A 12,799-nucleotide genomic window follows, 5' to 3' on the forward strand; every position below is an offset into this window, starting at 1 on the left:
TTACCGAATATGCAATCGTAAACAATATGTTTATTATTATTCATTCTAAAGTTGAAAATATACATTCTTTTAAAACGGCATTGTTACGAACTTAATAAATAGCCGCAATAATTTTATTTGTTATATAGAGTGTAACTAAAATGCCTGCCCAAGCTTTATTGGCGGATTTTAAGCAAAACAGTTCCTATAAACGAAAACGCTTCATTTTCGAGATACAGGATGTTCAAAATTAATGAAAATGCGTGATTATTTCATGGTTAAAGTGACTGAATTATTATCATTCCTTAAAAAACAACTTTTAGTAATACAAACATGGTATATTTTATTTTTTCCCCAAAAACGTACGATGTAGTAAGAATCCAATTTTGTAAAGTTTTTTAGTGTTCTACAATTTGAAATATTTTGTGCTAAGTGGGTCGCTAATTTTATAGAGTTAACGTGACATCTATTTTTTTTAATATAGACCCAGCAAAAAATTGTTTTCACTGCAAATTTACAAGTTTTTAGTTTTGCAATAATAGCGCATTAATTTAACTGTGTATTTCAATTACTTAATAGTAGAGATAACGATGTAAATGAAAAAATAAAAAGATAGGACTACAATGTTTAAAAATTAAGAAAAAAATGAAGAAAAAACTTATTCTCTTTTACATCCGTTATAGTATGCTTAAAAATGTAATGTCATTACAAATTTCTAGTTATTTCCGAGGAACAAACTTACAATTACAACAAAGGGTCAAAGTTAAAATCAGATCAGCTGTTTGCGTGAAAATCAACTTTGCAGTCTTTAATGGTGTGATAATTTTATCAAGGATTTTATTAAATCAAGGCATATAATCATATAAGTCTCTAAGCTTGGTGTAGGTATAAATGTCATTTTACCTATTTTGAATAAAGAAAATGTTAAGTATACACTAAAATGTACCTAAATGCTAAACGACGGGACAAAGCACCAATCAAAATTTGTACACTAAAACGCTCACGAAAATAATTAATTAAAGTATTACTCAAATATTACTCAAGCTTGCACAATTAATTACTCCTATGGCTTCCTGCTGCTAAACCTAACTACAACCGAAATAAAAAATCAGTTAGGTTCTGTATCCGCTCCGCTGTTATTTCTTGATGTTTGTAAATTCTATCTACCATCTTTTTCTGACTCATTACTTAATCAAACCCGCATATGCGTTCAAGGTCATTGGAACAATACGTTTGCCGCCAAACGTTTCATTATATGTATTTCAATATCCATTCATATCAGTGCGTGCAATTCGATAATAAATTTTTATATTTTACAGTCGTACTCGAATGGCACTCATTAACATGTTTTTAAATTTAAAGGCGATGAACATGAATCAACTTGTAGCAGACAACTTCATTATAAATTCATTAGCCAGCAGTCAACAGTGGTGGACACTATCATATTTTGTTAACTATGATAACAAAAATTAAAATGTTTATGACAAAAATTATATTAAATGTTAAAGGGAGTCGTTATATCTTTTAATAATTTAATTCAAGACCCCAAAATATGAGGCGCTTTCTGACATTTCTTCCCTGATTTAAAACATTAGTTAACAAAACGTTTACATACCAAATAGGTAGATATATAAAAACTACTATACCATTCTGAAGAAAAATTAAATGAAAACATTTTTTCCCCAATTTTCAAATGGGCAAATAGAACATCACAAAAAATTATAAAATTTATAGAAATAAAAAAACATTATTGAAGTATCTTGATAATACAAATAAAAGTTTATTAAAAACTATTAAAAAGTGACACAAGTTCATTTAAAATCATTTTTTATGTAACTTTGGAAAATGCTAGTCCCAATTTTTAAGACTGTTGAAACAGAAGCAAAATTAATTACATACAAATCTATATTTACAAAAGATCTAGGTCTAAATACTAAATATGTGACGCGATGTAAATTTAGAGTTAAATAACAAAACTATTACTCTCAAAAATAATTTTTAAGAATTTATTGTGAAATTAGCGATAATGATTTTCTTATTTAACAAGCCGGTTTAATAAGCAATTAATATTTTAGGCATTACTAACTTTCTTATCAGATAATACCTTCGAAATTGAGCTTGTTCAAATATGTGATATGAGGAAGTACCTAGTTATGTAAATATTATCCAAAATTACTTACATACTAAGGTACTGCTGATGAGGATTATTGTAACTTTGCATTTCATCACAGCTTTCACTGCCAGAGCTACTCTCGGTGGCTTCAGAATCAACTTCTTCTTGCACCAATCCTAGTTGCGTTTGCAATTGCCCTGCTACCTTTTGCAGTTCATATTTGGCTTCTACAGGCCAAGGTAGTAGAGTGAGCATACCAGACACGTTGCTACGGAATGTGGGCAATTCGACAGATCCTGATCCAAAGTATTTCGAAGTATGTTTTTGCCTAGATGCAGTATTAGCTTGTACAACTGCAGACATCTCTAACTTCCGCACCAACGTTTTGGCAGATCCATAAGACATCGGTTTTGGTTTTTCTACTATTAGAGACTCGTTACCGACTAACGTTCCACCTAGCGAATCTTGTTTTGGAATCTCGTAAGTCTCCTTTGTCCTTTTTAGTGTTCTGTGAACATTCTCAAAAACTCCTACTATCTCACCACTGATATGTTGCCCCATAAATCGGCTCTGTAATTTATAAACACGTCTTCTTAAAAAGTCTAACCGCCTTTCTATTTTCGCATGTTTCTTTTGTAAATCAGCTAGTACTTCTTTGGCTTGAGATTCTTTCTGCCTATCGACCGTTTCTAGTTCATCCTGTTGATCTTCCATAGTTATATTCATCATATCAACACCTTCCAAAAGTTCTTTTTCGAATGAAGATAAATTATTCGTTAAATCTGTTCCAGCTATAGGAAATACCTCGTCATTTTCACTGTTTAAATCATTGGGGGTATTGTTTAACCTTTCACTGCCCTCTATAGATTTAATCACCTGCATAATGTCATCTACATTATGTCCTAAATCACCTGTCGTTTCCGATTCAGGTAACACTGAACCAAAATTATTTAACAACTGGTCTACATCACTAGAACTTTTATGTATGCTGGAAACATCCAATCCAGTTTTTTGAAGACCCATTTTATTCTCTTGGTCGCCCATAGGTGATGGGCTAAGGCTCATTATATTGGAATTTTGGTTTGAAGTGTTGTCCGAGGCACCACTTATTTCAGTCAAACACTTACCCAGTATAAATTTCTCTGAAGCCAAAACAAGCGTGTTAAGATTACCAATTGCATTACTCAGTTCATCACTCTCCAAATTGAAAGGGCTTAAATGATCATCACTTTTATAATATGCTTCTTTTGTAGTAGCCTGGTACTTGTTATTTTTTTCGTAACTGTTTATTGGAGATGCCGGTTCCAAATGAGCTTTCGATGGTAAATTAAAGTTTTGGGTTTGAGCTGTTTCTGTTAGGGCTGGGGCCATGACCGCCACATGGGGACGCCTCACCGAGGCTGTACGCAATCCCATTCATCCAGTTTTAATAACAAAGTCTTTCATGTCACTAACAACTGCAAAAAAAACTCGTTGGTCAGAGTACTTGATCAATAAACTCAAATTAAATTCCATAAATAAATACAGCTGTGGCTATTTAAAAATTTAGAACTAGTCGCCGGCTAACTCCATAACGAAAACATAAAAGTGAAACTTCCTGAAGCTATATTCAATGTGCCTAAAAACACGTTAAATAGTAGGGAAACTGTAGAAATACTCTGCTATAAATTATTTATAGTAAAAACTTCAATTATTGCACTTTTTTTAATTACACGTAACTAAAATGTATTTTGAACGGTACACTCCCACGTGACGAGTACAAGCTTACGAAACGTACTACGGAGCTCAGCTCATAGACCGAATACGCATCTAACAAACATTGCACCACTTTACACACTTATTACAAAGATACCTCACTTGTATTTTATTTTCACAACTTCCCACTACCTTTATAGTTACGTTAACAATATCTTATTTAACAAATCTTAAACGAAAAAAGGGTAATTGTAATTTTTCAGCGTATTTTATTGAACAACAATGGCGACTTTTCTAAAAACAGCCGAACAACGCACTCGTCCATTAACAACCAACAGCGGCGCGCAACGGAATCGTGAACAGAGCAAACGCAAGTTCCTTGAAGCCAAGGCCTGCTTCACTCTAAAACCCAATAGAACACTGAAAAAGATTGAACTTTTGCAAGTTTCTCATTACTTTATTATGCATTTCCGACAAATAATTAGAAAAATGATTTTTCCTCTCAGAGATACGTCTCAACGATATAATTAGGAAACTATGAAATAAGATTCTCAATTGACAAATTCAGGGGCCATCTAACGGACCATTACAGTACTTAATCACCTTATCGACTTTGACTTCCAAAATTGATTCGGCGGGCATTTTAAATTCCGAATTTGGAAATCAAGCAATTTGTTCACAAAACTGACTAATCGAAATCAAGTACATTTTTATTATTAAATATCATTGATAACTGTATAGATAGATAAATTAATACAAATAACTTTGATGTTAAAAGTATAGATAGATACCTCCCAACTTAGTGATAGTTTCTCATATGCCTAATATGCGGAATTAAAAAAGTCGGCTAAGTAAAATAAAATTATATCAGATATGGATTAATGTATAACTAACTACCAAACTTTTAAATTATTTTATGACATGAGCCCTTATAAAAAGTTCTCGAAACAGAATGAAGGTTATTTGGTTTCTAATTAAGCGTACATATATTTCCTTAAAAAATTGTAAAAAATGAATTATTATTGCTTTATTAAGTACTTACAAAATAGCTTAATTTGAATTATTACAAATTTATACAAAATTCAAGTCGCACAAAATTTGCTTCAAGTTTTCTCACAAAAGTCACAAACAAGGGAAAACTAGTAAATGTCACGTCTGTCATGTGGATAGATGCAATGCGCACTTCCATTTGTTAGGTTAAATACGATTAAAAACATGTCAAATTATTTGAATTTGACTTTTGTAAATAATCTTAAGCCTTTAGAAAAAGTAATATAATATTTCAGCACATTTTCTAAATTTAATTCAATAATTTTTAGATTAACCACTACGAATTTAGGAACAAACCATTTTCGAATAGCGATGTTTTTCTTGTTACAATTGAAAATTTTAAATTGTTAACACAAGGACAGGATGTTAAAAGAGTTTATAACTTAAAACTTAGTACTATGGTATTTTTTATGTAAATAAATATATGCACTTTATTTCATGTTGTCCTTTCAGACAATCTCATATAATTTCTTACCAGGCGATACAATTGGTATTCTACCTCGTAACGATGATCGAGAGGTTGACGAAATACTGATTAGATTAAATATAGAGTCTGACAAGGAAAAGCTATACGAGTTAGGTATTTTAGAAAATACTACAAAAAAGAGTGCAACACTACCAAAACATATCCCTAGACAGGGTGTTTTAAAAGATATTTTCACGTACTACATTGACATACGTAAACCTCCTAAGAAGGTAAGCTTGTCTAATTGCATTTCAAGATTCACATCTAACTATATGCTCTTGTAGTTATTTTTAAAAGCACTCATTCCATTTACCAGAGATCCCGAAGAAATCAGTTTACTGGAAAAACTCTGCTCTCCGAAGGGCTCTAACGAATATGCAGATCTTATCACTGGAAAAGCACACACTTTGTTGGGGTTACTGAATACATTCCCATCTTGTAATCCTCCGATAGGAATAATTTTAGAACATTCATTGCCATTACAACCAAGATATTATTCCATATCATCATCTCCTTTAGAAAACAATGCTTTACAAATTACATTTTTTATTGTCGATAATGATGACGGAACGAAAGGTGTTTGTAGCGGATGGCTCGAAGAAATAATTAGATATAGTGACAAGCAAATTGAAAAAATACCAATCTATTTCCGAAAACCAAATAATTTCAGAATCCCAACTGACACAACCACCCCGTTAATAATGATATCAACAGGAACGGGAATAGCGCCCTTTATAGGGTTTTTAAATCATCGACAAAAAATGAAAATAAACGATAATGGTGTCATGGGTAACACTTATCTATTTTATGGCTGTAGATACCCTGACAGAGATTTTTTGTACCATAATGAGCTGGAAGAGTATTTAAAGACACATGTGTTAACAAAATTATATACAGCCTTTTCAAGGTCTACAGAGAAAAAATGGTATGTACAAGACGAAATGAATAAAAATGGAGAGGAACTGGTAAATAACATATTACGTAATGGTGCTATTGTATACGTCTGTGGTGATGCAAAAACAACGGTGAAAGGAGTAAAAGATGCACTGATAAATAATCTTGTAGTGCACGGTCATTTGGAAGAATCTGCTGCGAAAGATTACCTAAATGAATTAGTTAAAGAAAACCGATTCATAACTGACTGTTGGTCATAATAAAAATATAAAATGACTACACTTTATATTTAAATATAGAATTTTACTATAAAACCCGTTTTATTTATTTTGTTGAAAAATTCAAGACTGTGAAATCAATAATATTAATTTGAAACCAATATCTTATTCAAATAATGTAGAATATAGACAAAACTTTGGGCAATACTAGAAAAGCGAATACTTATAAACTAATTTTTCATAAATTTTGTTAGAAATGTGACTTACCTTATCAATAAATTAATCTAAAATCCACACAAGAACTTGATAATCAACTTTAATTTCTGCACTACTTTTAAAATATTTTATGTCAAAATGTTTTCTGGATTCTGATTGCCAACAAATTAAAACTAAAATAACATCCATATTCTCATGCAATAGTACCAACAGAGAGTTTAAAATTTGAAAATAAGTTTTTATGTCATGAATCAATTATTGTTTTGTATTATCATCGAATATCTTGGTAAGTTAAAAGTAAATCAATATCATTACCAATTAAAAATATTTTGTGAATGTATCCATGTAAGCAAGAGCGTCATTGAAAGTAGATTTATATTTGTATTTTTTTCTGTTATTTAGTGAATGTAAAATTCTTTACCACAAAACATCAAGTTGTATACTCTTTATATTACCTCTTCTGATTTTGCTGGTGAATTTTTGAACAAAAATAAAAGTTTTTATCTGTTTGAAACAATTTTATTACAATCTTACTTAAACTAGCTCATAAAAAATGTAAATGTAAATGTTTTTGAATGTTTTAAGTCACATTTTGATGAATACTAGCCAAACAGCTAAAAATGCAAAAGAGTAAAATCAAATCAAGTAGTGAAATAAAACAAATTTTTGTTGATTGTGCTCCAGCCAGCATTGAATTACACTCGCAGTATTTAGTAAAAACAAAACACAAAGCACACCATCAGTTTTGCTTTCATAGTAAGTCGTTCATTGACAATTCGGCTTTATGAACGCTTAGGTATCAAGTAGCAGTGATCATATATAAACTGTAACGCATTTTTTAGGTTCTATCTCACCCATAGAGAATAAGCCGGTTTACTTTAGAGCCAATGTTGCTGCATCCAAAAACTCAAGAGGGGCACGAGGCATCCCGATTTGAAAAAAGGTACGTGGATCGTTTCAATAATAATTCGTAAGTTCTATTAGTCCTCAAAAACATGTCACATGGACCAACATTGAATAATTAATTTGCGTCTACATATAGGTAGATATTCTGGCGCAAGTTTGCACTGTCTATTTAGTACATTTTACACTACAGCCACGCTCGTTGCATGTGTATTTTCTCGACTAATAAAAAAATTAACTGATAGGTTAGGTTTTTCTGTTGTAAAAACATACGAAAAACACCTAAGTCGTAAAAATGATTCTATCTCTGGCCTTGTCACATAAGAAACATGCAGGCGTATGCAAAAATGCTATCCATAGATGCTAATGAATAATTCTGTATTTAAAAAAAAAATCATATTTCGTATCGCAGAAGTTGCAGGCCTATGTTTATGTGAGGAATGTTGCAACATCCTGTAGAGTAGCACCTATTTGTTAGAAAGGATATAAAATAAAATAAAGGAGTACAATTACATATTTATTGAATCACGTCAGCATCGTAAAAATATAATATGATAAAATATGTACAATACAAAAAAATAATAATTGCACACGTTTAAGGTATTACGTTATATACACCTTTTTATAAAATACCATAATAAAATTTTATAAAATATATCCTCGTAAAGGTTTCTCAAAAAATTGGACCATAAAATGCCAGTCAGTCTTTAGTTTGTGTGTTCTAAGTAAACTAAGTTGGACCCTTATAAACTAATCAGTAAAATACTTCTAAAATTGACTGGTCAATACATACAATTATAAAAAGCTTGCACCCTTATTTCTACTTATATGAGACACACTTTCACATTTTTTTCAGCCTAAAGTAATCCAAAGAAGGTAAAAAATAATACATTTCATTTGCTCCGACTTGCAAAGCCTGAAGGAATTCTATAATACTTTGTAATGTTTGATCACAACGGTGAATGAAAAATTTAAATGTACAAGGTTCAGTCAAAATTCCTCATTGCTATTTATAGAAATCTTGAAAATTAATGAAATTTTCATTTTTTAATAAATTTAAATTGTAATGTGCTATGGAATGACTTTAGCACTGTTTTTAGTTTAAATATTTCTACAATAAAGAAATTATTGTCTGCACACCCTGTACAAGGAAGTACTGTGTGAACTACTTATAAGCAAAAATAAAATTTATGATTTCCAACTGTTTCTAACATATGTACGATGAAATTAGATTGTTGAATGATGTTGAGGTACATAATAAAAATTTTTATTAAAAAATATGGAAGAAATACTTACATAACAAAAATTCTGTTACAGCAATTCCGCTCCTCTTTAATTAATGATTAAAATTTTTATTTGGTTCATTAATAAAGTATGACACAATGGATATTTACAAAAAAGTTAATGGAAAATTCAGTAAAATAATATTGATAAAGCATCCATTAACTTATCGTTTGACATTATTAATTAAACCGTCTTAACTAACAATTTTTTTTAAGTATACAAATATTAAGCTCTGAGTATTAACCGACTATACTTAGTAAGTATTTTGTCTCCTATCAATATCAACAAAATGCACTGCTACTCTACACACTTCACAGAGAAGATAACATTTTATGATTTGTGATTATTCCAGATATAAAATTAAAAATAGTCCTTTCGTTATTTATTACATATTTTTTTAACATACAGCATTGGAAATGCTTCAAGAACGTTTGCACGCGACAGATTTAAAACAGAATTACATCAAAATTTTATTTAAAAAATTCTATACATATGTTCACTAGAACACCCTGTATATCGAGAATTTTCTGCCAAATATTGAAGTTAATTATTAACTGATGTAAGAAGAAATAATTCTAAACCATATTAGGAAACAAAAAGACTTGATATTTACAGTGTAATAATTGTATACTTAAAAAAATATTTGCAAGCAACACTTTGGGTGAGAAAAACTTACGACATAGTGAATACATCAATTTATGAAATGGTATAAAATGTGCACTGCCTATGTTTTGTGCAATATCTTCTTTGCAGCCTTTATCAGGGGAGTGAGTGTTTTAAGTTCCATGCGGTTCTCTAAAAACTCGTGATTCAGCAAATCGTCAGCAGTCGCTCTTCTATCAACGTCCACTTGGAGGCATATATCGATAAAACTCTGCAATTTTGGAGTTAAGGTGTTCCACCTTATAATCTTTGGTCTGCCGTTAGCTGTGATTAAATATAAAGCTCTGAGGGGTGGTTCTCTAAGGTATGGGGGTTCGCCGTCTAACATTTCAACTATCATTATGCCTAAAGACCAAATGTCGACTTTTTTGCCGTACTTCTGTCTAGTAACCACCTCGGGTGCCATCCAATACGGTGTTCCCACCATAGTCTCCCTCTGTTCGTTTCCTATAACATTTGCGCAAAATCCAAAATCTGTCACCTTTACCGTCCCGTCCATCCCCAGAAGAACGTTATCGGATTTTATGTCACGGTGAATTGTACCCCGTTCGTGTAAATAGCTTATTGCTTGTAGCACCTCGTAGCAGACGGCCGCTATCTGACCCTCCTTCATTATCGTTTCCGTAACGACATCAGTCAAGGGACCCCCATCCAAAAGTTCCATTACAACCCACAAGTGATCGTCGTAAACAACAAACGCGTCCAGAAAATTAACTAGATTTTTATGCTGGAACTTTTTCATTATCTCGATTTCCTTCAGCAACAGATCTTTCTTGTGCTGTTTCGTCATATCGATGTCTTTAATAGCCACCAGTTGCTGCGTAGCACGATCCACAGCAGCAAAGACCATGCCTGAGGCTCCGGAGCCGAGGTCTTTGTTGATGCGCTCGTAGTAGTCGTAAGGATCTCCAGGATTACATATATTTTTAATTTCTTTCATGCACTCCTCGTCTGTCAATCCCGTGTGTCTGCGAAGAAATTCTTCCTCTGAGGAACTGGACTTTGATCGGTACTCGATATCGTCGGCTACGGTTAGGTTTTCTGTGCTTTGCGCAAGGTGTTTTGATTTAACGAGATTGGGGGTGTCTATTTTTCTTGGAGGTCTAGGAGGTAGGGAAGTCCTAAAGTAAAATAAAAACGGTTACCTAAGGAGTAAACAAGATTATACTTTCATATAACTGAGTCGTTATAAATAGCACAGTTTTTGATCATCTACTCAAGAATCATTGACAGTATAGACTTCCAACTTGGTACAACCATAAAGAATATTCTACATATTTGTATTAGATATAACAAATTGCATTACAGCTAAAAACCCACTTGTCGGCAATGAATCATAGCTAAAAGTCAATAAGGGTTTTTTGGCGAGAAAACCGCTAACCCGGTTAACTATAGTTTGTTGCGGGTTGCCGTTTTGGCGAGAAATGTTGTTAACCCGGTTTGGCAGAGTTTGCCTAACCATCAAACCGGACTTGTGGGTTGGTTTGGATCTTAAGTTAATATTTCTATCTTTGTTTATGTATTTTCTGTTTCGTACCTAGTAGTCACTACTTCGTTTTTTTAGAGGTTTGGATAGGTTAAGTTGTAAATAAAAAAATTTGGTAATGGATTCACTGCAAAAAATACAAAGTAATATTTGAAATTGATAATAAAAAAATAGTAATCGAGGATCCAAATAACTTTAATCGTTTATTAGATGGTAAATATGCATTTTATATATTGTACTGTATAGATCTTTATTAACTTCCTTTTAGACGATACATTTGCGTTTGAATAGATAATATTTGTGAACAAGGTAAACCCATTTTGATTTAATAACCATACATTAACGTTCTTTCATGGATCTGCATTTCAGATTAGGAATAACAACTATAGTATATAAGAAATAATTANAGTTGTACTTATCACTTGCATTAAGAATAATATAATCTGAAAAATTCATAATAAAATTGTTTAGTTATAATTGAAACTTTTTGATTGTAGAAACTAAAAAGTTAACTAAGTAACTTATAAAAATTAGTCCAAATATTAAAATTAATTAATTGTTACAAGTTCTTAAAATGTCATCCCCACTAAACTACGATTATTACCACAAATACGCTGATAATTTATATTTAAATTTATATACATATAATTTAGATAATTATTCTTTGAAATATTCATGGAATACAGCTCATAAGAAATATAAAACAGGCAGTAATACTTTCAAAAGAACAAGAACCAATTAACTGGAAAGTACGTATCAAATTTAGAAATTAATTAGTACTGATTAATTATAACTTTCTATAATTATTAAAATGAAATTATAACATTCTTTGACAACAAATATCTTATCCAGGTACGTTCAAGAAACAATTCCTTAGACAAGCTATCAAAAATTGTTGAAGTTGAAAATAGAATCTAATGTAGGTACTATCAAAACGAATAATTCCTAATTATGAAAAATTTAATCTTTCTGAAAGCAACAATACTATGATGATTTCAAGTATATATGTAGTAAATTTATTAATAATTTAAACTTGTAAACATGACAATACTGCTAAAATAAAACCAATAAAAACGAAACTCAATGGATGCAGACGTGAGATTTAACAAACTTATAGGTACTATTTATCTATTTCCTATTACAAGAGTGCACTTATAATAAATAACTCACCTGTTTTCTACATTGTCATCGATTTTATTTAAATCATCTGATAAATCTGAATCTTTACTCTTATGGGCATCTCTTGAATGCATATACAAATCGATCATTTTGGACTCTTCGACAATATCCTTCTCGGTAACAATATGTTTATATTCCTGTCCATTTTCGTTACCTTTTTTTATAGAATAATTATAATATTGCAGGACTTGTTTAACAACTAAGGGATTTTCTTTTTGTTCGTCTTTAGTTATCTGAGTACCAATCTGTCTCATCCATGCTGATGGTAAACCTTCCAAGATTCCCTCTTTATTTACAGTAACATGAATATCATGGTTTACATTTGTCGGTTTTCCTATAACCGCTGCAGTGCTGTTTTCCTCTCTGGTGTGTCTCTTCTTGAAAAAAAAGTTGAAGCTCATCTTTAATAAGCAGTATCTTCAAAAAAAAATAAAAATCAGGTTGCTCTTTGGTTGCAGGAGATATTGATGATGTCTTATTTGTGTTGGCACAGTTTACATCTTATTACAGTATTAGTGAATTAAAAACTAAAAATATACGAAATGTTAAAAACTAATGGGCGATGACACACACCCTTGAATTCATTAGTAAAACTTTGACAGATTCATATAAATTTTTTATGGGCGGTTTAGGGAAATTTCGTATTGAGGAGA

General features: G+C 31.3%; 3 protein-coding genes across 3 annotated transcripts in view; 1 reads left to right on the forward strand and 2 right to left on the reverse strand.

Annotated features, from left to right (window-relative positions):
* The window catches only part of LOC108911486 (KAT8 regulatory NSL complex subunit 1), a 28,112-nt gene extending 23,835 nt beyond the window's left edge, over positions 1-4,277 (reverse strand). The window contains exon 1 of the mRNA XM_018716471.2: positions 2,160-4,277. Within this exon, the coding sequence (XP_018571987.1) occupies positions 2,160-3,508 (1,349 nt within the window). The 5' untranslated portion in view covers positions 3,509-4,277. The remainder of the gene's footprint in view (positions 1-2,159) is intronic.
* A 668-nt stretch (positions 4,278-4,945) lies between these two features.
* LOC108911566 (methionine synthase reductase-like) lies at positions 4,946-6,916 on the forward strand. Its single transcript, XM_018716572.1, has 4 exons — positions 4,946-5,056; positions 5,107-5,238; positions 5,291-5,533; positions 5,588-6,916. The coding sequence occupies exons 1-4, from the start codon at positions 4,958-4,960 to the stop codon at positions 6,455-6,457; spliced, it is 1,344 nt and encodes a 447-aa protein (XP_018572088.1). The 5' UTR covers positions 4,946-4,957; the 3' UTR covers positions 6,458-6,916.
* A 1,141-nt stretch (positions 6,917-8,057) lies between these two features.
* On the reverse strand, positions 8,058-12,735 carry LOC108914462 (serine/threonine-protein kinase PAK 1). Its single transcript, XM_018720320.1, has 2 exons — positions 12,138-12,735; positions 8,058-10,602 (listed from the first exon to the last, which is right to left on the reverse strand). Exons 1-2 carry the CDS (start codon positions 12,545-12,547, stop codon positions 9,543-9,545), a joined length of 1,470 nt encoding a protein of 489 aa, XP_018575836.1. The 5' UTR covers positions 12,548-12,735; the 3' UTR covers positions 8,058-9,542.
* Between the last annotated feature and the right edge of the window lie 64 nt (positions 12,736-12,799).

The sequence above is a fragment of the Anoplophora glabripennis genome, unplaced genomic scaffold (assembly GCF_000390285.2).
Source record: "Anoplophora glabripennis isolate ALB-LARVAE unplaced genomic scaffold, Agla_2.0 scaffold1, whole genome shotgun sequence".
Taxonomy (NCBI): domain Eukaryota; kingdom Metazoa; phylum Arthropoda; class Insecta; order Coleoptera; family Cerambycidae; genus Anoplophora; species Anoplophora glabripennis.

Bases quoted from the DNA above. Each gene is read 5' to 3' on its own strand.
- LOC108911566 (XM_018716572.1), top strand. From the start codon at position 4,958: ATGCAATGCGCACTTCCATTTGTTAGGTTAAATACGATTAAAAACATG. The intron at 5,057-5,106 runs GTAATATAATAT...AATAATTTTTAG, and splicing joins ATCTTAAGCCTTTAGAAAAA to ATTAACCACTACGAATTTAG. The intron at 5,239-5,290 runs GTATTTTTTATG...TTGTCCTTTCAG, and splicing joins ACTTAAAACTTAGTACTATG to ACAATCTCATATAATTTCTT.
- LOC108914462 (XM_018720320.1), bottom strand. From the start codon at position 12,547: ATGAGCTTCAACTTTTTTTTCAAGAAGAGACACACCAGAGAGGAAAAC. The intron at 10,603-12,137 runs GTGAGTTATTTA...ATTTTACTTTAG, and splicing joins GATGACAATGTAGAAAACAG to GACTTCCCTACCTCCTAGAC.